A 26881-nucleotide genomic window follows, 5' to 3' on the forward strand; every position below is an offset into this window, starting at 1 on the left:
GGAGCATTACATCGCAACTCGAAACAATTTGATTAACAGCACGCAAGCATGAATGGGGAAAAACGCCTGAAGCAATGCACGTCGAACGTTCTTGCTGAGGCGACTTACCGCCGCAGCAGAAACAGCTCCTTGGCCTGGCGCTCGTGCTGAGCACGAAGCCGCCGGAAGGCCTCCGGACTCCGTTCGGCATTGTTATCCTCTTCTGCTGAGGCAAAGCACTCGTCAGCAAGGCCAGCAGTGCTTCCCAAAAGCCCCTCGTGTCCCTGCAGAAGCTCATCGAGGTCGCGCTGGGTCCGCAGTTCTTCCTGCATCGCCTGGATGGTGAGCTGCAGGTGCTGGTTCGGGGACGCAGGGACACCAGTCAGAAACGTTATCACCATCAAGCACATCACTTTCACTTTCCTTGCGATGATTGCATTTAGGTTTCCTCCTTTCCTTGTCCCCAGGCTCATAATGCCGGAATCAAATCAGAATAATTGGAATCTCCCGCGATGAAGCTAACTCCAAGGGCCTCTCACTCACTCACCGCAGGCAGGTTGGTGGTCTTTCCGTCTTCTACCGACTCCTCTCTGGCCTTGCCCCCCCAGCCCTCTCTGTGCTCTGTCCCACAAATATTCCTACAGGTCGCACAAGATCTGCCTGCAACCCTCTTATGGTTAAACTGCCAAAATCAAGACTCTCTGCTCACCTTCACTCCTTCATTCCTCTTTTCTCCCGCCTCTGGAACAAACTCCCTCACTCTCTTCAATCCCACTCCACCCTCCAGGTCTTTAAAACAGGTGTTCACCACCATCTCTTATCCTCCCCCATCCAAAACCTTGATCTTTTCTACCCCCACTAATTTCACCCCAATTCCACTTTTTTGAAATACCAACTTCTGTCCTGGAAGTCCTTGGTGTCCTTGTGTTTTCTACTTCTCCCACCCCCCCCCCCCTTCCCACGCCTCCTCCCCCCAAGCCCTCTCCCTTCCACACATCTCCCTGCTCTCAAATGTTGTGTTTGTGTGCTTCCCCTTCTCTCCCCATCTTGTTTTCCGCTCCCTCTTTTTATATATTTTGTTTGTCTGGTTGATTTGTTTGTGAAGTTAATGTTAGCTCTTTCACGAGCCTCGATTCAGTATACAAAAAAAGAAGAAAAAAAAAAAAGAAGATGTGTGATCTTGCTCGGACGTCGATCACCGTTGAAAATTGTGAGGGAAGGAGGTGGTGAGCGGGAGAGGGGGAATGGGACATGCGAGCACAGAGTGAAACCAATACGGCATGGGGTCTGCTGAGGGGTCCGCCTGGAATTATTGGCACTTTATCAACACTTCGGCTACATTTTCTGGGAATTTCTTTGGGGGGGAGGGGGGGGGCATACCGGGAGGGAGAGAGGGAAACTGTATTTTGTATGCTTTCCAAAAAAATTAAGGAGTAAGAACAGAAAAAAACTAGAACAGCACTCGGTGGAGCGCACACCTCCGCCAGGCTGAACAGTTCGTTTTGTATCCCAGTGATCGGCTGGATCTGGATTCGGACCTGAACCAAAATCGAATCGGCTTGTTCTTGGCACCTAACCAGCTCCTCCACCTAGTTAAGTCATAATCCATCCATAACTTTTTCAATCATGCTGCACTGTATATATCATTTTTGGCCTCATGACAGGTTAGAAAAGGTTACCCCCATTAACCTTTTCGAACCCAAACATCTTATTTCCGAGTTTAATGGGCTGACAAGATGGCGGAGAGGAACACACACTCTCCCCGAAGCTGTGCAGCCTGGGCTCGAATCCTGACCCGGCTATAAACCGTCATCCCGGTGTTTCAAAGGCTGGTGGTTCACCAATGCCTGTCCTGCGCCGTCCCGAGGATGGACGTGAAACTGGGTGTCCTGTCTGCCGGCATTAGTTTGTGTAATTTAAAGATCCCGCTGTGTCCTTCACAAAGAGTAGGCGAGCTATCACCGGCACAATGAACAAGTTACAAATTCCTGCCCTGACTTAGAGAGCACTGCATCAGGCAGCCTCGCCCTCAGCCAATGATGTTACCCCGCAGCTTGGTGCTGCATACCAACGAAGAAGAAGAAGACTTGCTAATTTCAGTGTTTCCTCCCGTTGTCCCCTTGATATTTTCCTGTTTGTTCATTCCCTTGTCGTTTCTCTCATTGTCAGTTACATGAGCCTCACTCTTCTATGAGCCTTGCTCATGTCAACAAAGTAGCCTGGTGTTGGCTTAGCATTTAGGGTGCTGGCTTGGGATCCTAGGATCCTGGGTTCGAATCCCGGTCGATCGCTGAATTAACGCCAGTGGGGTTGACTCAGCCTGTCATCCTTCCGAGGTCGGCAAATTGAGTACCAGCTTGCTGGGATGAATGATCATGGTGTGCACCCCGATTTTAGAATAGGTACACCGTATCCCTGCGCATCGTAAGAGGCGACCAAGGGTTGGCGTCAGGAAGGGCATCCGGCCATAAAAACATTGCCTCAAACAGGGAACCATGATTGTCATGGGGCCCGCAAGGCCAAATCCCGCTGTAGCGGGGAAAATGGCCTTAAAAACGATCATTCTATATATATATATATATATCAGCAATTTTATGGCAGTAAGGTTTTCAAAAATGGCATTTGTGTGTTTCTTCGATGCTCTTTGTGAATCATCTCAAAGTGCAGCAAAATTAAAACAATGTGTTCAGGCAGCTCCGTGAGTCGAACCTTCCGGCGCAACCAACGACAGAAGGCATCTTCGAAATGATCTTGAAAGCCAAAAGTCAACAGGAGGGGTTTTGCGCATCAAGCCGGTGTATCAACGGTGCTTTACACCCGCGTAATGAAAGGAACCATCGTGCTCAAGCTAGGCCTTTTCAAGGCCACAGTCTGATCCGTCAGCAAGGGAGCGTGCACAATGGCATCGCTCGGCTGCTGCCCTCTGTGGGCCACGGGGTGCGTGAATGCTGCGGTGTGGCAGAACTCGACGCTCCATTGTTTGTACTTCAACAAGAAGCGCCGGTAATTGTCAACGTTGGACCGACGATCAGGATGTCAGGGAAAAGTAAAAATCGAGATAAAGATAAAAGTTTCGATGCCGAGCAAGGCCTGAAGCACCAGTTGCCACATCCATCATCTGTTCCACCCTATCAAGGCATTTGGAATTGTGACAAAACAAAAACGGAGGTTCGGGTGACTCCGACAAGATTACATTGATGGAGATCATCAAAGATTACAATACAAGCCAAAAGATGACGTGCAAATCCCACCAAACGACTCCGACGACAACAACAACCAGTTTTGTGATCATGATCATGGTACTTTCTTTGAGGGTGATGGTCTAATGATGGCATTTCTCCGCCATACAGATCCCATCCATAGCGTTAGGTCCGTGAAAACCCAATAATTCCATCTCTTTTGACCGTTTTGATCCATATATGTTTAGGAAGTCCTCTCGGCTTTATTCCTTCCACCACGAGCTTTGTTACTTTATCCACGGCTTCATCTTCCAACCTTCGTTGGACATGACCACACCAAGCAAGTGTTCCCTTCCCAACTTCTTCTTCACTTGTATAACCATTGCTTTCTTCATTTGTTCTGGATTTCTTCTTCCAGACGATGCGCTGATCCATCAGATAATTCCATCTTTTTTTCCCATTTTTTTTACATCTTCGATCCGCATTGCCCACGTTTCACTTGCCCACATCAATACTACTCTGATACACGCTTTATGAACTCACTAACTTATATGGATAATGAAATGTTTACGTGCCTCATAATAGCACCGACTTGTCTCCATTTAAGGCCGACTCTTGTTGATCTAATTCGCTAATTCGGCTCCTCCTGATGCCCCGAGCATGTCTGCGAGGTAACAAACTTTTGACCTTTTCTAAATTGAATTCTGAGCTCTGGAGGGTTTCTCTTCATTTTTCATCTTTTTCTTTAAATTATTGATCATCATATATTTTACATACGAAAATCTCAGCTGTTACCAAATTCCTCATGACACCACTGCACCTCTTGAGACATCAATACCAACAACTATTGGGGATGCCTCTTTGTGGTGGTTCTACCTTAAACCCCCTCCCCTCCCCCCCCACTCCCCACCCCTCCAATGCAAGTCGGGTCCAAATCTTCCCTGCTCCCCGGATTCATCAGGACAACCCGGTCAAGGTCAGAGAGCCGATCAGTATATCTGCCACTCTCTTTCCACTCCAACTCTCACACTCACTAACTCTGTTGTGGCCCTGACTTTATGAAGGCAGGGGTACACCGTCCTGGACGTGGGGGATATCTGGGTCGCTGCTGGGAGATTGATCGGCTGTCTCTATGCCACAGGCTTCTTTTTTTTTTGTCCGAGGCTAAACAACAACAACAACAACAACAACAACAACACCACCACCACTGCCGACGTTGAATTGAATTCTGTCCAACTCCTTTAAGGCCATTATCTACTTTCTTTCCTTTCACCTTCTAGGCCACTCACAAAAAGCCTTCATATATTAATATTGATGCATAAGCCTCTCGCTTTTATTGCACTTTTCCATTTTTGAAACATCTTTTACTTCTTCTTCTTCATTCTCAGAATTAAAAACGAAATCATCAGCATTTTTTTCTTCTTTTTTTTTGTATACTGAATCGAGGCTCGTGAAAGAGCTAACATTTATTTCACAAACAAAACAACCAGACAAACAAAATATACAAAAAGAGGGAGCGGAAGACAAGATGGGGAGAGAAGGGGAAGCACACAACCACAACATTTGAGAGCAGGCGAGAAGTGTGTGAGGGAGAGGGCTTGGGGGGAGGATGCGTGGGAAAGGCAGGGGGGGGGGGGGGGCAGAGGTATAAATCACATGGGGACCGAAATTAGCGGGGGTAGAAAAGATCAAGGTTTTGGATGAGGGAGGATAAGAGATGGTGGTGAACAGCTGTTTTAAAGACCTGGAGGGTGGAGTGGGATTGAAGAGAGTGAGGGATTTTTAAAGTCTTTGGTAAGATCCGGCCAGCATTTGAATCGCCGACCCCCCAGACTCGAGCCGACGCTCTAACTTTGACACCAGCACTCTAACCTTTACACTATGTAGTCTGGTTAAATGGTCATCAAGTCATTAGGACATCATGAAGCCTCTAAAGAGTTGCAGTGAAGCATATGATACCATCATTTAACTAGAACGGTACTTAGTAGAGCGCAAATCTCTGCCAGGCTGAACAATTTATATTTTGTAGCTCAATGATAGGTAGACCAGACGGATTTCTGAGAAATGTGAATGTTAGGTGCATTTTTGGGTAAAAGTTGGGAACCTCACTTTTTAACATAATTAGGGTATGCTGAATTCGATTAACCCGGTTCCCAAGCCGAATTTTGAGTTTTTGACCTTATAATTAGCATAAACAAAGTGGCCGCCAAATTGCCATTTTTGGACAATTTTTTGAACAAGCATTTATATATCATGTATATACATGCAGCAGTTTTACTTTAACTTTACAACTTTTACCCCAAAATGCACCTAGAAGCTTATACATGGACTTTTTCCATAAATACGTCTCGTATCAAATATCAAATATCATATCAAATATCAAATATCAAAACTCGCATGGGAATTGCAACAAATACAACAAACAACAACTTCACGAGCTCAGGGTAATAACTTGACACTGGCTGTACAACAACAACAGGCATTTTAAGGCCATTTTCCCTACAAGTTTGGGAGGTTTGGTTTGGTGGATTTGGGAGAAGATGTTTTTTTAAGGTTTTAGGTTAAAGCCAAACCATGTGACCTGTGATGTCATAAATTTAATATTTCAGTACAAATGTGTCATATATGATGTGCATGCAATTTCAGATTTTTAGGATAAGGAATTCGATTAAAACATTTTTGGCTGGTATACCACTTCACCTATGATATCATTATCATGCTTTGTTCCCCATTTGGAGTACTTGACAATGTGCCTAGTTTCAAATTTTTCCATTCAGCGGTTTCCGAGAAATAATTCTTAAATTATTTGCGTTTAATCCAAGATGGCTGTCATACCACGGGACCTATGACGTATGACGTCACAATCATAAAAACATTCTGCATAGGTGTCACTCCTACGCTGAAAGTTTCGTCTCAATCGGACATGTGGTTGCTGAGAAAACGAGGTTTAGCCCGTAAGGACGGAGGGACAGACAACCCGAAAACATAATGCCTCCAGCCACCTTAGCATAAATGGGCAGAGGCATAAAAAGACTTACGATGCCAAAAAACATAATGTTTGTGACCAAGTTTGACCTTTTACCTCTAAAATCCTGAGAAGCACTCCAATCCAAGATTTCTCTATGCATGAAGAGGGCATTTCCAAAAGGGACCGAGGGATCTTCAAAATACGTAAAAACCGTTTCAAACCACCTCTGTACCAACCTTAATCTCTCATCGACTCAAACAAAAGGGAAGGGCAATGCAAAATGTGTGATATATAGTGTTGATCCCCTCTTACCCCCAAATAAATAAAATTGGGTCCAAATGGAAATCATTGGCTCATAAATGAAGAAATGCTGTGAAATTGTAATTTGTTGGAAAGAAAGAAAACAAGGAAAAACTAGAGAGTTCATAGAATACCTTATCCCATTGCAATCTTGAGGTCGACGAGCAACAAATTTGACTGGTCCAAATGTCAAATGCTGTAATATTTTGTCCAAGTACTGCTAAACGGAAGGGTTTTGAAAGTGCCAATAACATGATTTGTGTACTACAGTTTTCAAGCATATAATTAAAACGAAATAAAATAAAGATTTTAAAGGTTGTATAATTTATTTATTTTTTCAGAAGTTTACCACCGTTGACGCAGCATCTTTTACACCGCCTTATCGAACATTGCGTTAGTTCTCAGTGCATGCTGTTTGTGTCCTTTATGACGTCTTTAAAAACCAAGTTATTCTGTTCGGAATGATTTTCAATTGTCTTTGACTGTTGGCTTAGCGGTTAGGGTGCCGGCTTGGGATCCTAGGATCCTGGGTTCGAATCCCGGTCGATCGCTGAATTAACGCCAGGGGGGTTGACTCAGCCCGTCATCCTTCCGAGGTCGGCAAATTGAGTACCAGCTTGCTGGGATGAATGATCACTGTGTGTACCCGGATTCAGAATTAGGTACACCGTATCCCTGCGCATCGTAAAAGCGTGACCAAGGGTTGGCGTCAGGAAGGGCATCCGGCCATAAAAACATTGCCTCAAACAGGGAACCATGATTGTCATGGGGCCCGCAAGGCTAACCCCCGCTTTAGCGGGAAAAATGGCCTTAAAACGATCATTCATATACATATTTGACTGCCAGACAAGCCGACAGACAAAAAAAAATTCACAATGTGCGCATGTGCGATTGTGACTAATTCAGAGCTAAAGCAGTGCTAAACTACAGGTTCATTTTCAGAATAATGTTCTGATTCGTGTGCAAAATATAACATTACATTTAAATTAACCTGTTCCTGGATCATAAACTGGTGTTTGTAGACAGACAGAAAAAGTGAACCAAATGCTTAACCATGCCTTTCGCTTTGCACACTGGGTAAAAACAATACGTCTCCCATCCCTGCAGAAGGGCAGACATAATTAAACCATCAGTATGGCGAGGCTAAACCTCTGATGCAGAACACGATTGTACCTCGCTCCCCACTGCCTCTACCCAACCCTTTATGGTAATTTATGACAAGCTTGTACGCTTTTTTCCCCCCACAGTACCGATTAAAAATGATGATATTTAAAAGAACCAAGGGATCCTTAAAATCCACCGGTGAATGCAAACAGAAGGAACACTCAATTTAATAATCCCATAAAAGACGCCATGCGTTGATCGGCAACATGAGGCTAATGGAGCACCGATGACTCTTCAGGGCTCAAATTCAAATTGTGGAATTAAGAAGTTTTTTGTAGAATGTAAAAAAAAAAAAAAAAAAAAATGAGGACACTTAGCTATTTGAAATCACGTAATAGAGTAGAAACGGAGAGGAATGGCATTCCAGGAGGCTATTCCACCGACATAGCATCAGCATTTCTTTCACATACACCAAACAGTAGAAAAAAGAAAGATCTGGATCGCCACTCAGTGGAGCGCATACTCCCGCCGTGGGTGGCCGCTGCTGAGCCCTATCTTCCAATGGTAAAACATCCTTCAAAAAATTCCTGCATCCGGAATAATATCCTGAGCTTCACCAAAAACTAATCAATTCTTCCTTATCCCAAGGGCAATCATCCCACGAACTTTCATCCAAATCCGTTGAGAACTTTTCCAGATATCTTGTTCACAAACACACGAACACACACGGACGGACACGATCGAATGCATTACTCCCTGGCGGGAGTAACAAAGAGCAATTGTGATACATTTTAAAAAGGAAGAACTTAATGTATTTTTCAAAACTTTGTAAGGCTGTCTGAGTGGTTAGGAAAAAAATAAAAACCCCACACAATCGATTTAATTATACTTCAGATGTGTGGAGTATTAATGGATACATGATTCGGCTTCTGTTCTATATGATGCAAAAAGCGTTTCGTCTTCCGTATACAAGTGACCTGTGCTGCAGACCGTGTTGCACCGATTGTCGTTTTGGGTTTCCCCTCCGAAAATGCTAAATTTCCAATCAAAGATTGCTAAACGGTTCTGAGAATAAGAATATAGTACCAATTTACAGTGCCTCAGAAAGTATTCACACCCCTTGAGTTTTTTCTCATTTTGTGGTGTTACAGCTTGAATTTAAAATGGATTAAAATGAGATTTTCTTTTGTCACTGATCTACTACACATAATAAATACCCCATAATGTCAGAGGATTTTTTAGAAATATCATTACAAATTAATCAAAAATGAAAAGCTGAAATGGCTCAAGTCAATAAGTATTCATTCAACCCATTTGCTGTGATGCTCCAAATTGAGCTTAGGTGCATCCAATTTATTTTGATCATCCTTGAGATGTCTCGACAACTTCATTTAAGTCCACCTGTGAAATGATTAAGAAATAAATACACCTTTCTATAGAAGGTCCCAGAGTTGACAGTGCATGCCAGAGCAGAAACTCTACCATGAAGTCCAAGGAACTGTCTCTAGAACTCCGAGATAAAATTGTGAGGAGGCATAGATCTGGGGAAGGGTATAAAACAAATTCTGGAGTGCTGAAAGTTCCCAAGAGCACAGTGAGTTCCATCATTAGGAAATGGAAAGAATACGGAACTACCCAGACTCTACCTAGAGCTGGCCATCTTACCAAACTGAGCAACCGGGCAAGAAGATCCTTGGTCAGGGAGGTGACCAAGAACCCAATGACCACTCTCATAGAACTACAGTGGTCCATGGCCGAGATGGGAGAACCTGCTGGAAGGACAACAGATTTGTGTCCTTCACAAATCTAGGCTTCATGGGAGAGTGGCCAGATGGAAGCCACTCCTTCGAAAAAAGCACATGACAGCACGCCTGGAGTTTGCAAAAAAAAGCACGTGTTCAGAGCACGAGGACTCATCAAGGATCAGAGCATGAGGCAAAAGGTTATGTTGCCAGATGAGACGAAAATTGAACTCTGTGGCCTGAATGAAAAGTGGAAACCGAGCACAGCTCATCACCCATCTAACACCATCCCGACCATGAAGCATGGTGGTGGCAGAATCATGCTATGGGGATGCTTTTCAGCACCAGGGACTCAGACACTTGTATGGATAGAGGGAACAATGAATGTTGCCAAATACAGGCAAATCCTTGAGAACCTGCTTCGGAGTGCAAAATACCTTAGACTGCGGCGAAGATTTACCTTCCAATAGAACAATGACTCCAAGCATACAGGCAAAGCAAGACTGGAATCCCACTGAGAATCTGTGGAAAGACTTGAAGATTGCTGTTCACCGATGCTCCCCATACAACTTGACAGAGCTCGAGCAAATTAGCAAGGAAGAATGGGAGAAACTCCCCAAATCCAGATGTGCAAAGCTGATGCAGACATACAGTACATACCCAAAAAGACTCAAAGCTATAGTCGATCCATTTTAAATTCAGGCTGTAACACGACAAAATGCTTTAAAAAGTCAAGGGGTGTCAATACTTTCTTAAGGCACTGTATATGCTTAAACACAGTCATACCAGGACCCATTGGCCCATAACACAGAAGAGGACACATTTTGAATGCCAAAGGGGACAACATGCCAATAAATCACTTGGTTGCTTTGAATGTTCATTCTATCCTCTCCTAAATGTTCATCTGCATTGAGGTATTGAAACAAACAAAAAGTAAAGAAGGCCAACGTGTACTGGTGCCCTGAGCAAATATTAATTACTGCGTGGGAGCGCTGAGGCGTGTATATGGCATTAAGGACATTAGCAACCAAACTGGCTCCAGTGCTCGTGCTTTCTTACATCACAAGGACATTTAATAGAGAAAAATATATAAATCTATTGCTAGTTTTATGGTATCGATTCAAAGGCGAACTCTTTTCATACAAAATCCAAACCACGATGGGTAATGTTAACCCTGGTGCCAGTCTGATCCCTTTCCACGTTTTTGTAAGGGTAAGGTAACAAGACAGAACAGCTGTTAACCTGATTACCATCAAATCATGTGGCCCGCCCTCGAGATCCAAAAGGGTAACATGGGAAGAGAGATTACAAATGTTCATTTTCAGCAAAATAATTGTGCATCAGACGACATCGAGTTACAACTTGGCTTCACAACCAATTGTTAATTCACAGTAAAAACCACAACACATTAGCTCTGCTACGTCAAACAATGTAGCGTTGCATCGAGTTAGCATTACACGAGGTAGTTGTAGGAGAAATCCATAGCATAGAAGATGAGCTCGAAATAACAAAATCGATAATGTTGTTTTGTATGTAGCCTGTGGCTTCTGGTTGCATCATTTTCCGAGAAGCACGGCTGCGTCACTGATGCGGCTGCGCCCGTTACCAATAAACCGGTACTTACTTTGCCGACCGCGGATGGATGACCATCAAACGACCTGGTGTCCTTTCTTCAGCACGACAGGGGCTCAAGCTCAAGCCAAGAAGACCTTAAGCCAGCCACCTTAACCGTGAAGCCAACACCTGGCTTATAAAATTATCAGCACAGAGAAAGGATAGCATAATGTCAACTACCCAAATGATTGATTGGAAATAAATTAATTAATAAATTTCAAGGTTACAACAAACAGGGAGCAGCTTTAACATTACATTGTGTGAAAAAAAGTGTAGTGTTACTTTGATTTAAGGTAATAAGAAGATAACTCATGCGTCATGTCGTGGTCCACCCAGGAAGTTCTCGAGGACTCCTTGGGCACTTCCACGGGCCCAACTGCAAAGTCCAGGAAGGGTAAGCCAGGTCTGTGAGGCATGTGGCCTCCTACCGTATTATCCATTTGACTTTGCACACATGTCCATTCACAAAGTATGTACGTAGACGTCGATGTACGTCATACTAAAATAATCAATTTGCGATACATTTGGTCGTTAATTATCCAATATCAACCAAACTTGCCAGGGAAACTAAATGTCACACGACGGAAGTTGTTGCTCCTTCATTTGTCCCCCTTCCCAAGGGGCTTTCCGTTAAGGTACATATAAATAGCTTATCATGGTATTCTGTGGGGCACATCTACCAGAAGTAAAAATTATTAAAACCATAAACTACAGTATGCAGTCAATTCTACACAATGTATGATTACCTTTAAAAATAGTTGCTACTGTTGGTTAACACTAAACTGAAAAAAACTGAGGAAACCCAACATCCTTGAGGCATTCTATGCTTGCTTATTGTGTCCACCACAGACTAATGGATCCGAGCCGTCTTGGATCCTTCGATCGTCCCCTTCTGTTTAGCTTAGCAGAACTTGGACATGTTAATAGGGTGCTGTATAAGGGTGTTGTGCAAGGGTGTTGTGCAAGGGTGTTGTGCAAGGGTGTTGTGCAAGGGTGTTGTGCAAGGGTGTTGTGCCAGGGTGTTGTGCAAGGGTGTTGTGCAAGGGTGTTGTGCAAGGGTGTTGTGCAAGGGTGTTGTGCAAGGGTGTTGTGCAAGGGTGTTGTGCAAGGGTGTTGTGCAAGGGTGTTGTGCAAGGGTGTTGTGCAAGGGTGTTGTGCAAGGGTGTTGTGCAAGGGTGATGTGCAAGGGTGATGTGCAAGGGTGATGTGCAAGGGTGATGTGCAAGGGTGATGTGCAAGGGTGATGTGCAAGGGTGATGTGCAAGGGTGATGTGCAAGGGTGTTGTGCAAGGGTGTTGTGCAAGGGTGTTGTGCAAGGGTGTTGTGCAAGGGTGTTGTGCAAGGGTGTTGTGCAAGGGTGTTGTGCAAGGGTGTTGTGCAAGGGTGTTGTGCAAGGGTGTTGTGCAAGGGTGTTGTGCAAGGGTGTTGTGCAAGGGTGTTGTGCAAGGGTGTTGTGCAAGGGTGTTGTGCAAGGGTGTTGTGCAAGGGTGTTGTGCAAGGGTGATGTGCAAGGGTGATGTGCAAGGGTGATGTGCAAGGATGTTGTGCAAGGGTGTTGTGCAAGGGTGTTGTGCAAGGGTGTTGTGCAAGGGTGCTGTGCAAGGGTGCTGTGCAAGGGTGCTGTGCAAGGGTGGTGTGCAAGGGTGTTGTGCAAGGGTGCTGTGCAAGGGTGCTGTGCAAGGGTGGTGTGCAAGGGTGGTGTGCAAGGGTGCTGTGCAAGGGTGGTGTGCAAGGGTGGTGTGCAAGGGTGGTGTGCAAGGGTGGTGTGCAAGGGTGGTGTGCAAGGGTGGTGTGCAAGGGTGGTGTGCAAGGGTGGTGTGCAAGGGTGGTGTACAAGGGTGGTGTACAAGGGTGGTGTACAAGGGTGGTGTACAAGGGTGGTGTACAAGGGTGGTGTACAAGGGTGGTGCACAAGGGTGGTGCACAAGGGTGGTGCACAAGGGTGGTGCACAAGGGTGGTGTACAAGGGTGGTGTACAAGGGTGGTGTACAAGGGTGGTGTACAAGGGTGGTGTACAAGGGTGGTGTCCAAGGGTGGTGTCCAAGGGTGGTGTATAAGGGTGGTGTACAAGACCGGTCCAATAGTGCTAAACTTCCAGAATTTTTTAACGATTTTTAAAATCATCGTTTTGTTAAAATTGAAGTACGGTATAAACCTGAACACTGCGCAGGGTATCGTGTTCTGGAAACTCTCTTGTTATAACCAGTTATCAAGTTCCATCAAGTCGTATCCGACTTCTGTTGACATTCATGATCAGATTTCTCCAAACATCCCTCTTTCTCCAAATTTCTCGAAACATCCCTATCCCTAACCCTAACAACTTTGAGCTCTTACACGAGCCTCAATGTTGTACACACAAAAAAAAAAAAAATACTGCACAGCGTTCTGAAACTCTGGCAGAGACAGCTTGGTTGCAGCGTTTAGCTCCCCCTCCCAATCAAACACATGCAAGGTCTACCGCTTCCTCTTCTTCCTTCAACCCTACCCGGCATAGTTGACTTCTGCAGACTCATTTTCTGCACGCATGCGGTGTCCGAATTATGACAGGTGCGGCATTATAGTGTTCAGTCACTTCTATGCAACTTATGATTGAACAGCAACAAAGTGGCATTTACAGTATAAAGGAAACCTTTCCAATCCCGAGGATACCACGTTGTAAGCCAAGGATTCCAAAGGAGATGGGCAACCACTGCAGCCACGAGGGAGATGAAAGGAGGGCAGGAAAGTGAGCCGAAACGACCCAAATATACTTCGGAATATTTTTTCAAAATAAGTAAGTCTATGCTTCATGGCACACAGGTTTTTGCAGTCCCATAAGAACCCAGTCTTTCAAAAGCCACAAAACATACAAATTGCTTTTGACACCCAAGAGATGAGGAATTAAACACGTGCTGCAAAGCATCGGCTCATTATTACAATATTACATGCAGAGCCCGTTCCGAGCGAGCAAATGGTGATTTGTGCAGGGGCAAAACACTTTGGGAATTTGGGTGTGCTGCCATTTCAGATCGGTGCAACGACCGGCCTCAAAAGCTGCAAGTTCCGGGTGGAGGCTCCTTGCTGTATTTATGGTTTTGGTGCAGAATGATCTTAACGGGTACAAAGGGCACCCACGTCAAAGGAGGTATGCATACAAAGAAGATTCCGTCAGCCAATCTGGGCAACTGGTGACAGCAGAGTCAGCCCACTTAGAATACAGAATAGTGCAAACTGTGCAGGAAGTATTGCACACACACTGCACAGGAAAGCAGTCCTCGAGCACGATGTACGCTACGATGCATCAGGGAATGGCAGGGGGCGTCGTGCATCGAGTGATGTCTCACATGATGCTAATTGGAAAAGTTTCCATGTATTATTTACCATACGCTTTGATTCTAATGCATCACCACTGAATTTACAGCACAATATATTTTACAACCTTTTCGTGTAAGCAGATCAACTCGCAACCACCATGACCACCATGATGACCAACCATCATACCTCACTCGGACTGCACAAGGTGAGGCTTAACACTAAACCTCCCCCTTTCCCTCTCCCCAAGTTACAAAATGCAATTCTCATGGAGTCATAAACCTCCGTAAAGGCTTAACCTAGCTCTAGACGTAACTCCATAATGACATCCTAGAATTAACGATGGCTTACCGCATCGCCACCTTACTAAATCTCTCATCCCGACGCCCAGCATCTGGCATGAGGTATATGGGTTATGGTGTTCAACTGCCGTCAGCGAAGGGATGGGTTGAGTGTTGGATGCATAGGGATGGACGGAGAAATCCGGCTACTTTAATATATAGATTTAGATCTGAGAACCGGCGCTCGTTCACTCATTCAATTTTACCTGTCAGACCCTCATGTGGTATATAGATTACATTAGATCTGAGAATCATTGCTGGTTCACTCATTCAGTTTTACCTGTCAGACCCTCATGTGGTATATAGATTACATTAGATCTGAGAATCAGTGCTAGTTCACTCATTCAGTTTTACCTGTCAGACCCTCATGTGGTATATAGATTACATTAGATCTGAGAATCATTGCTGGTTCACTCATTCAGTTTTACCTGTCAGACCCTCATGTGGTATATAGATTACATTAGATCTGAGAATCATTGCTGGTTCACTCATTCAGTTTTACCTGTCAGACCCTCATGTGGTATATAGATTACATTAGATCTGAGAATCATTGCTGGTTCACTCATTCAGTTTTACCTGTCAGACCCTCATGTGGTATATAGATTACATTAGATCTGAGAATCATTGCTGGTTCACTCATTCAGTTTTACCTGTCAGACCCTCATGTGGTATATAGATTACATTAGATCTGAGAATCAGTGCTAGTTCACTCATTCAGTTTTACCTGTCAGACCCTCATGTGGTATATAGATTACATTAGATCTGAGAATCAGTGCTGGTTCACTCATCCAGTTTTACCTGTCAGATCCTCATGTGGTATGTAGATTACATTAGATCTGAGAACGAATGGTGTATATTCAAAGTAGATCTGCATGTGGACTCAGATACTCGCACACTTACACACAGACCGATTAAAATACATTTCCAATCCCTTCGGGAATAGGTGAGGCTAATTAGGTTTCCTCTACAATTACATTGTAGAGGAATACCTTTTGTTTTTCCAAGAGTTTATATTTTTCTTATTCTTACACCCTATTTTTCACCTCTGGAAACTTTAAAATTAATGTTCTCAGCAACCGTTGGTCCGATTAACAAAAAAATTTCATCAAGTGATCAGCTGGGCACGTACAATTTTTTTTACCGCTAATTATGACGTCATAGGTCATGTGGTATGGGCGCCATCTTGGAAAACGCCTTCAAATTTGCCCCTCTATATCTCCGAAACAGCTCGATGGAAAAAATTGAGTCATGGCTCATTCTAAAGAACTCCGCAATGGGACCAAAAAGCACGTTTATTTAGGATATTAAAAGTGCTAACATTACGAGGTTAGAATTTGACAAATAGATCCCTTGCTCCCACGAATATGATAATTTTTTTTACATAACCTTCGTTAAAAAAACCTCAGAATGCAAAATCTTTGGCCGTCATACGTCACATGGTTCGGCCGCCATATTGTTTTTTGTGAAAAACAAAAACCCTTTTTCTCTGCAACGGCTGAACAGACCGAGCCCAAACTTGGCATGCATAATCGCATACCCATGACGAACAAAACATTAAGCGAACATGACGTCATAAGACACATGGTTTAGAAGCTGTGACGTTTTGAAGCATAAACCTTTAAACCCTAGCTCCTCCCTCATTTTTGATCCTATCGAGTGGAAACTTCACCGACATCTTCACCATATCAGTCTGCCTAAATGCCCTTTTGGACTTTGCGATAGCTCACATGGAATGGCAGCGATTATAATTGAACGAAAATATTAAAATAATTATATCTCTTGAACCGCTTCATTGATCGACGTGAAACTTTATAATAAAGCAGAAGTCATGAAGTGGAACAAGTGTGCAATATTTCAAGATTATTGGATGTACGGTCTGGACGCTAGAAGTTGTTGTGTGAAGAAGAAACACAACACTTCTCAGGTCATCGAGAGTGGGGAATTAATTAATTATCACACTGTACACGACGTGCAGGCTGTGTACAGAGCGACCTCACGGGGTCATTTCAACCTCAAATTAAATTTTGATTTGGCAGTCACTCGGGTATATTCACACTCGACCAAAACAGATTTGGCAAAGTTCCGACTATTTTTGATGAAAATATGACACTATCGCATTTTATATGGAGAACCCGTGTGTGTGTGTGTGTGTGTGTGTGTGTGTGTGTGTGTGTGTGTGTGTGTGTGTGTGTGTGTGTGTGTGTGTGTGTGTGTGTGTGTGTGTGTGTGTGTGTGTGTGTGTGTGTGTGTGTGTGTGAGAAAAAATAATAATGTGAAAGCGGGGTTGTATCCAAGCGTGTCCGATGAAAGCGGGGTTGTATGAAAGCAGTAAGGCGGATGAAACCGGTCATCACTGCCAGCAGTTATAAAGTGGCAGTTCTAGTTACTTTTAGGCCTTCCTAATTACAAGCAGTGGGCGTGAACTGGATTGACCTATCACCCACATCACACCTGAACTTAACACTCATAACTTAACCGTCTATCAGCAAGCTGACACTAAACCCCTGTATATCAATTTGTTCCCTTATACTCTTGCAATGTTATTCCAACATTCTCAATTTAAGCTCTTCCATGAGCTTTTATATCCACCTTCTGAAAGCGACAAATCAAGAATGCTGGAAACTATTAAAATGGCATCTCGCCCAAATAATATCAGCGAATGTGTATCAGTGTAAGGCAAGTCAACGTGCAGGAAATGGGGGACGACGTAGAAATGACGACGTATATGTGCACGCGTAGTCTGTTTCATTTTATTATTTAAAGAGGCCAAATAAGATTTAAAGGCCCACGATCACCACGCGTTACACTATCATTGACGACTCAGTCAGTGACAATTTAAACATGGGCAGGAATCAATTGAATCAAACAATTGCCATAAAATATCTCGTGATACTTACAAGCCAATTAATGCATTTTTATCAGCTAATTAAATGTCAGAATTGTACGACAAATCACCAAGAATTGGAGTACAAATGTGCCCACGCATGAGTATTAGTCCTGAAAAACTGGTAATGACCAAAAGGAAGAAGTAAAAAAAATAATTAAATATTGAAAGGACAAATGCTATAGATTTTTGGGATGACGCATCATGAAAAGAAGTAAGAAATGGAAGGATAAAAGACAAGCGAAATGGCTCAGAAAATGGAAGGGGTAACAGGGTATAAATTTACACATTTCATTATACATATGAGAAGCACCCCTACGGGAGTGGCCAAGGAGTCTGTGTTGTTTATGATAAGTAATACCATAGCAGAGTCAGAGTACCTGCCCTACGAGCAATATAGCTCCAAGCATTTAACACGTTCTTCTTCTGACATCCTTTTATTGAGTGATGTACACTACCGGTCAAAAGTTTTAGAACACCTCAATTTTTCCAGTTTTTATTGAAATTTCAGCAATTCAAGTCCAGTGAATAACCTGAAATGGTACAAAGGTAAGCAGTAAACTGCTCGAAGTTAAAATAAAACTGTGTGAGACAGGAAGACACCACGGGCCTACAAAACAGGCCTCAAAGCTATGCGAGTTAATAAAATGGTGGATATTTGTTTATATGAAGCCTCTCCCACAATGGGTGGAGCTATGGTTCCCAGAATGGGTGGAGCTTTGAGGTTTTGTCTTCTCTGCAAGAACAAGAAGAACAAGAAGAAGAACAACAACAACAGCAGAGGGCACTCTATGACCAGCGTCTTGCGACGCGGCTAAAAAAAGTTTAGGTCAGCAAAAACGGGAAAATAATGTAAATTGCACACTTATATTGTAAAAAAAAAAAGGCCTTCTTCAGGGAACAAGTAATGGGTGAACAACTTACAGCTGTTCTGCAGCAATGTAAGTAAATTAAGCCTTGAAAGTTGATGCAAACAATTCCTACAGGTGTCCCAACCTCTACTGATTACAACCCCCTGTCTGTATAAAAGCAGTATTGGAACAGACTGTTATTACACCCTCTGAAGCATTATTTGGACAATATTGCACTGCAGGAAGTAGTACATTGGAAACTGGAGGAAACTCTGAGAGGAAGAGGTCTGGCAGACCCAAAGCCACAACAGAATCAGAAGACAAGTTTCTGAGAGTCAACAGCTTGCGTGATAGGCGGCTCACAGGACAACAGCTTCAAGCACAGCTTAACACTGGTCGAAGTAAGTAAGTCTCAGTTTCAACTGTGAAGAGAAGACTTCGAGCTGCAGGTTTGACAAGTCGAGTGGCAGTAATAAATCCATTGCCAAGATGGTAAAATAAGAAAAAGAGGCTTGCCTGGGCCATGAAGCACTGCCAGGGGACTACTGAAGACTGGAAGGTCTTATGGACCGATGAATCAAAATTTGAAATCTTTGGTTCATAAACGCAGGGTTTTTGTATGCCATTGAGTAGGCGAAAGGATGGTTCCTCAGTGTGCGACACCAACTGTCAAACATGGAGGAGGAAGTGTGATGGTCTGGGGCTCTTTTGCTGGATCCAAAGAGTCGGCGACTTGCACAGAGTGACTCGAACCCTGAACCAAAAGGGCTACCACAGCATTTTGCGGGGCCATGCAATACCCTCTGGTATACACCTAGTTGGTCAGGGGTTCATCCTACAGCAAGATACTGGCCCAAAACACACCTCCAGGCTAATACCCTCTGGTATATGCCTAGTTGGTCAGGGGTTCATCCTACAGCAAGATAATGACCCTAAACACACCTCCAGGCAATGTCAAAACTACCTTCGAGGAAAAGAACAAGCTGGTAGGCTTCAAATCATGGAATGGCCAGCACAGTCTCCAGACTTAAACCCCATCGAGCTGGTTTGGGATGAACTGGACAGAAGGGTGAAAGCAAAGCAACCTACAAGTGCAACACATTTGTGGGAACTTCTGCAACAGTGTTGGGAAGAACTTCCCGAACAATATTTGATTTCCATTGTAGAAAGAATGCCACGAGTGTGTTCAGCGGTTATATCTGCAAAAGATGGCGTCTTTGCTGAGTCAAAAATTAAAATTAAACTTTGTTAAACAAAATGATTCTATGATTTATTTTTTTATCTCCAATTGTTTTGTTTGTTCTATGCTTAATTTCAGAGTACATTGAGACATTAAACTGTGTAAATAAAATAAAAAAACTGGAAAAATTGAGGTGTTCTAAAACTTTTGACCGGTCGTGTATAGACGACAACAGACTGCTGCCTGGATCGCTCCCGAAGAAAATAATAACCCTGTGTAATAAAATTGTGTCTAAGTTGAACCCAGATGTTATTCTGTCTCCAACCACTGAGAGGCTTCTATAAGAACTCGGACGAACAACGCTCCGAGACATTCCTGTGGCATTTATTCTGTGTGATAGTGTATACTCGAATGGTGCGTATATCTAGATGATCCAGGCTTGCTTGCACTAATTGCTAATTGATTGCTACTCACATGATTATGAAATACTGATACAATGCTTGATGATTTGTTACAGGTGTTGCCAGAGATCGAAACTGAACAAGCATTACGCCTAGGTCCCCCGTCAGTGAAGTGATGCGAGTTGACAAAGTGGAAGATGCAAGGCGGCCATCTTGGATTTTGACGTGGCGACCCAATTTTCAATAGCGTTCTCCCTTATGCGTAGATACACCCACACACCAGATTATAAGTTAATTATAAGTTTGTCGAGCTTCGCGAGGCCGGCGAGCTTGCTCGACGTTGAATGTGCTTATCTCCGCGCCCGCGGTACGAACGGCGCACGGCGTGCCTCGCCCGACCTTGAGTGGGATCGCCCCTCTCCGTGGGCCCCGAGCTGAGAGCTCGACCTTGATGAGACTCACCGCGCCGACTAAACAATTCGCTCAATCACTTCAGTACGCGGCACGACCATCCTTGACAGGAATTCTTTTAACGCCCAGCCAACTTCCGGGATCGGCCACCCGATTGGTGAACGCTGGCTTCGAAACTCCGCGCATGGCACGAGCGCCCTCCGGAGGCGGCACGATCGACCTACAAGTTACTTTGACTGCATGAAAGCTGGGATCTTCGCGCGTGGCATGAGCGCCCTCTGGAGGTGGCACGACTGGCCTACAAGCAAATTCAATGGCACGAAAGACATTAGCTGGCGTCGGATCCACACGCGAGGCTCTAGCGCCTCCTCTTGACGATTCGACATCTACAGGGCCACCTGGCCTGTCACGTGCGATTATCCCACGCATGATTGAAGGAATTTTTGCAAATGCTTTAATTGACACGGGATCCACTGATAATTATGTTGATTTTCGACTTGTACAGAGACATGGATGGCCGATTATTGGGACAAGACGCAGAATCTTCATGGCTTCTCAGGGGCTATAGCTTAGCACAAAAGGGGAATGTCGTCTGAAGCTTGTCATTAAGGGTCGAATGTTTCCGGATGTGCATTTAATGGTCTTACCAGCATTATGTGCAGAAGTTTTGTTAGGACATGATTTTCTCCAGTGACATGGGCGCTTGGAAATGGAATTTGGTGGTACTGATACTCTTGCTGTGTGTGCTCTTGCAGGGATGGAAATTTAGCCACTGTCGCTGTTTCCCAATATGACCACAGACTGTACACCTGTTGCGGTTAAATCGCGACGCTACTCACGAGCTGACACGCAATTCATTGCGGAAGAGACTGCGCAGCTACTAAAGGAAGGTATCATAGAACCTAGTCGGTCGCCTTGGCGGGCCCACGTTCTGGTGGTACGGACCGAATCACATCGCAAACGCATGGTAATCGACTATTCGCAGACGATTAATCGGTTTACCCAATTGGATGCCTACCCACTCCCAGGAATGGACTCCCTGGTACGACAGGTGGCACAGTACTCGGTCTATAGCACTCTCGATCTCCGTAGTGCGTATCATCAGATCCCCATCTCCGCGGCGGATCGCATCTATACTGCATTCGAATCAGGCCAGAGGTTGTACCAGTTCACCCGGTTACCTTTCGGGGTCACGAATGGGGTTTCATGTTTTCAAAGGGCTATGGACGACCTCATCGCTAAGGAGAACTTAACCGATGTCTTTGTTTATCTGGATAATCTCACGGTTTGCGGGTATGACAAAGAACATCATGATGCTAATCTGAAGCGCTTCCTCGAGGTCGCGCACAGGTATCGCTCGACTATGAATGAGGCTAAATGTTGCGACTCTGCTCGCACGATAGATCTCCTGGGGTACACCGTGACCCACGGCTCTGTTGCTCCGGATAAGGCGCGTCTGCGACCCTTGCTCGACATGGCCCCGCCCCGCGATCGTGCTTCATTGAAGCGTGCTCTCGGCCTGTTTGCTCATTATTCTAAGTGGGTTCAAAATTTTTCCGTGAAGCTCCGCCCACTTGTGGATTGCTATATGTTCCCCATGAGTCTCGCTGCCAAGGCCGCTTTTCATGGCCTTAAGCTGGCGCCGACATCGCTGGCGCCGCTGTATCGACGAATGATGAAAATAAATCCTTTGTTTTGGAAAGCGATGCGTCGGATCATGCGAAAGCTGCGACACTCTCTCAGGGGGGGGGCGCCCTGTGGCCTTCTTTTCAAGGACTCTCTCCTCCGCGGAACGGCGGCATTCGTCAGTCGAAAAGGAGGCGTATGCCATCGTCGAGTCCATCAGGCGTTGGCGTCCCTATTTGCTTGGACGATATTTCCAAATTATCACAGATCAACAGAGCGTTGCATTTACAGTCACGTGAAAAAGTAAGTACACCCCAGTGTAAAGTTTTGACTTTTTCAACATATTTCAACATACAGCCATTTGATCTTCATTTCAACAATATTGACAGATAAAGGTGATATAATATAACAAATATCATGAAACATTTACATTTTGTAGTCCATTGTATAATTTAAATAAACATAAATGCAAATTTCGCATGTGGAAAAAGTAAGTACACCCCTAGATTTATCACTACTTCAAATACGTAAAATTAGAATCAGGTGCACCAGCTCAGGTGCAAATGATTAGAACATCGTTGGAGAAGATCTTGAAGGAACCTGTCTGATTTAAACCTCAGACATTTAGTTTGGTTTGCTCTTTGTTGTTGAAGTGTGCGGCATCACCATGCCTACATCAAAAGAGCTCTCTGAGGCCTTCAGAAAGAAGGTTATAGATGCCTACGAGTCTGGGAAGGGATTTAAAAAGGTCTCCAAACATTTTGAAATCAATCATTTAACTGTCCGGAAGATCATCTACAAGTGGAGAAGATTTCCAAACAACTGCCAACTTGTTCAGGCCAGGCTGCCCCATCAGGTTCAGCCCGAGAGCAGACCACAAGATGCTGAAAGAAGTCTCGAAGAACCCCAGAATGTCATCACGGGACCTACAGGTAGCTCTTGCCACTGTTGATGTCAAAGTGCACGAGTCTACCATTAGAAAGAGGCTGCACAAATTTGATCTCCTTGGGAGGTGTGCCAGGAGGAAACCTTTGCTGTCCAGAAAGAACATCAGGGCAAGACTAAAGTTTGCCAATGAACACCGAGGCAAAGACCAGCACTTCTGGAACAATGTGCTCTGGACAGATGAGTCAAAGGGAGAGCTATTTGGCCACAGTATCAGAAGACATGTTTGGTGAAAACCAAAGACAGCATTTGACCACAAGAACCTGATACCAACTATAAAGGATGGTGGTGGAAATATTATGGTTTGGGGCAGCTTTACTGCATCAGGGCCTGGGCAGCTCACCATCATAGATTCCACTATGAATTCTTCATTGTACCAGAGGGTACTTGAGGATAATGTGAGGCCATCTGTCGGAAAGTTGAAGCTCAACCGAAGGTGGACCTTGCACATGACAATGACCCTAAACATACCAGTAAATCCACCAAGGAATGGCTGAAAAGAAAGAAATGGAGGGTTCTGGAATGGCCAAGTCAAAGCCCGGATCTAAATCCCATCGAGATGTTGTGGGGGGATTTGAAACGAGCTGTGCATGCAAGAAACCCCTCAAACATCGCACAGCTGAAAGAATTCTGCATGGAGGAGTGGGCAAAAATTTCTCCCAGTCGATGTCAGAGACTGGTAGACAGTTATAACAAACGCCTACTTGAGGTTGTTTCTGCCAAAGGGGGCAATACCACCTATTAGAGCCAAGGGTGTACTTACTTTTTCCACATGCGAAATTTGCATTTATGTTTATTTAAATTACACAATGGACTACAAAATGTAAATGTTTCATGATATTTGTTATATTATATCACCTTTCTCTATCGTTATTGTTGAAATGAAGATCAAATAGCTGTATTTTGAAACATGTTGATAAAGTCAAAACTTTACATGGGGTGTACTTACCTTTTCACGTGACTGTATGTACAACACGCAGCATGCTCAACGCATTAAGAATGAGAAAATCACTCGCTGGCGGATCGAGCTCGCTGATTTCTGCTACACAATCCATTATCGCCCAGGGCGAGATAACCTTGTTGCCGATGCTTTATCGCGGCCGGCAATGTGTGTGAGCCTCACCTCTTTTGAGGACCTGCGCGTTCTTCATGACACCTTGTGCCATCCCGGCGTGACGCGTTTCGCTCATTACGTGCGCAGTCGTAACTTGCCCTATTCCGTTGAGGATATTCGTCAGCTCTGTCGCACTTGTTCCGTATGCGCTGAACTCAAACCTCACTTATACAACCCTCCTATGGGCACGCTAGTCCAAGCCACTAGGCCGTGGGAGAGATTGGCGATGGATTTCAAAGGACCACTGCCGGCGTCACCGGCTTCGAGTAATTCTCGTTATCTACTCACGATCGTGGATGAGTTCTCTAGATTCCCTTTTGCTTTCCCGTGCGGAGATATGTCGGCGGCTACGGTTATCCGGTGCCTGCAGAACTTGTTTTCTATGTTTGGGAATCCGGCCTATGTGCATACCGATCGAGGAGCGGTGTTCTTGTCCCAGGATGTGAGGAACTTCTTGCTCCAGCATAATGTCGCTTCTAGCTATACTACTCCGTATAGGCCACAGGCGAATGGACAGGTCGAACGCTTTAATGGCATTATATGGAGGGCCGTTACTCTGAGTCTTAAGTCCCGCGGCCGAGGACTAGACAAATGGGCTTGGTCACTACCCGGGGCATTAAACTCGATCAGGACTTTATTGTGTACTGCTACCAATCAAACTCCCCATGAACGGATGTTTCGTTACCCGAGGTATTTGGGTAGTGCCCGACCTTTACCGGGTTGGCTTGCTGAGCCGGGACCGGCTTTTCTCAAACAGGCAGTTCGCATGAGTAAATATGACCCGCTGGTGGATAACGTGCAGGTTCTCCAAGCTAACCCCGAGCATGCTTGTGTGTTGTTGCCCAATGGACGGGAGTCGACGGTCTCAGTACACCACCTGGCTCCATTCGGGAAAGTTGACGAACCAGCTTACGATTCCGTTGATCCGCCCGTTGACCAGCCCATGGAGTATCTGCCGGCTTCCTCACCGCTACATGCACCCGATCCGGCTAGCCCTGTGGAGCCACCGCCGTCACCCGACTTAGGCGGCTACTCTGACGCGGGGGACTCTGGTCTTGGGGATGTAGTACCCGGTAGTTACCGGACCCGCGCCGGGAGAGAGATTCACTGCCCCGACCGCTATGGTTGGGTCTGACTGACATGGACTGGCAACTGCTGCTCACTGATATTACTCTGCTACTATGTGCTGCTAGCTTGATTTCTGCCTTAGCGGAAGTGTAGTTTTAACGGCGGGGAGAATGTAATGAAATTGTGTCTAAGTTGAACCCAGGTGTTATGCTGTCTCCAACCACTGAGAGGCTTCAATAAGAACTCGGACGAACATCGCTCCGAGACATTCCTGTGGCATTTATTCTGTGTGATAGTGTATACTCGAATGGTGCGTATATCTAGGTGATCCAGGATTGCTTGCACTAATTGCTAATTGATTGCTACTCACATGATTATGAAATACTGATACAATGCTTGATGATTTGTTACAGGTGTTGGCAGAGATCGAAACTGAACAAGCGTTACGCCTAGGTCCCCCGTCAGTGAAGTGATGCGAGTTGACAAAGTGGAAGACGCAAGGCGGCCATCTTAGATTTTGACGTGGCGACCCAATTTTCAATAGCGTTCTCCCTTATGCGTAGATACACCCACACACCAGATTATAAGTTGGTACTTCGCTTATTTTTCCAGATATTTCGCTCACAAGGTTCAGACATATATATGGTGGCGGCCATCTTGGATTTTGACGTGGCGACCCAATTGTCAATAGCGTTCTTCCTTATGCCGAGATACACCCACACACCAAATTAGAAGTTGGTACTTCGCTTATTTTTCAAGATATTCATCTCACAAGGCTCAGACATACATGGCGGCGGCCATCTTGGATTTTGACGTGGCGACCCAATTTTCAATAGCGTTCTTCCTTGTGCCTAGATACAACCACACACCAGATTAGAAGTTGGTACTTCGCTTATTTTTCAAGATATTTCGCTCACAAGGTTCAGACATATATATGGTGGCGGCCATCTTGGATTTTGACGTGGCGACCCAATTTTCAATAGCGTTCTCCCTTATGCCGAGGTACACCCACACACCAAATTAGAAGTTGGTACTTCGCTTATTTTTCAAGATATTCTTCTCACAAGGTTCAGACATACATGGCGGTGGCCATCTTGGATTTTGACGTGGCGACCCAATTTTAAACAGCGTTCTTCCTTGTGCCTAGGCACACCCACACACCAGATTAGAAGTTGGTACTCCGCTTATTTTTCAAGATATTCAGCTCACAAGGTTCAGACATACATGGCATCAGACATACATGGCGGCGGCCATCTTGGATTTTGACGTGGGTTGCACCCACACACCAAATTCGAATGCGGTCCTTCACTTACGCATGCACGCACGCCCGCACGCACGCACACACGCACGGACGGACGGGAAAACCATAGTCCCCCTTTCGCTCCGCGGTGCGACGGGGGACAATTAAACCTACTATTGGGACAATGTTGTATATCTTGATTTCTTACAACACCCTGGTTATGTACGAGGGAAAACATGTATTCTGCTTATGTGCATATATAATACATCGTTATTATGCAGCTCGGATAACTAACTGCAAACAAAGCCCCTCCACCCCAAGGTCGAAAATACCAAGATGGGCAAAAATTATTTATTTTTTCAAAACTTGATGGAATCAAACAAAACTTGCACGTGCACAACTTCAAAGTGCCCTCATTAATCCCTGAAAATTTCAGCTTCCTAGGTCAAATCTTCTCAGAGGAGTAGACGAAACATACAAATGTCACACATACTTTTTCGCCTTCATATAGAGATACATCATGTAGATGCGGGTGGATTTAAACGCAAACCGAAAACAAAATCCAAACAGATGCATGTTTTGCTCAGAGTTGTACAAACGGTTAAAAAGCTGAATCATGGCATCGTTTACAATACAAGAGGTG

At 44.7% G+C, this 26881-nt stretch overlaps 1 protein-coding gene across 3 annotated transcripts in view; it reads right to left on the reverse strand.

The window, feature by feature from the left end:
* The window catches only part of LOC137438165 (ELKS/Rab6-interacting/CAST family member 1), a 119942-nt gene that overhangs the window by 67771 nt on the left and 25290 nt on the right, over positions 1–26881 (reverse strand). For all 3 annotated transcript variants that reach the window (XM_068133173.2, XM_068133171.2, XM_068133172.2), the window contains exon 5: positions 109–335. In XM_068133173.2, coding sequence (XP_067989274.1) covers positions 109–335 — 227 coding nt within the window. The remainder of the gene's footprint in view (positions 1–108; positions 336–26881) is intronic.

Source organism: Myxine glutinosa, chromosome 12 (genome assembly GCF_964187855.1).
Source record: "Myxine glutinosa chromosome 12, kmMyxGlut1.1, whole genome shotgun sequence".
Lineage (NCBI taxonomy): Eukaryota > Metazoa > Chordata > Myxini > Myxiniformes > Myxinidae > Myxine > Myxine glutinosa.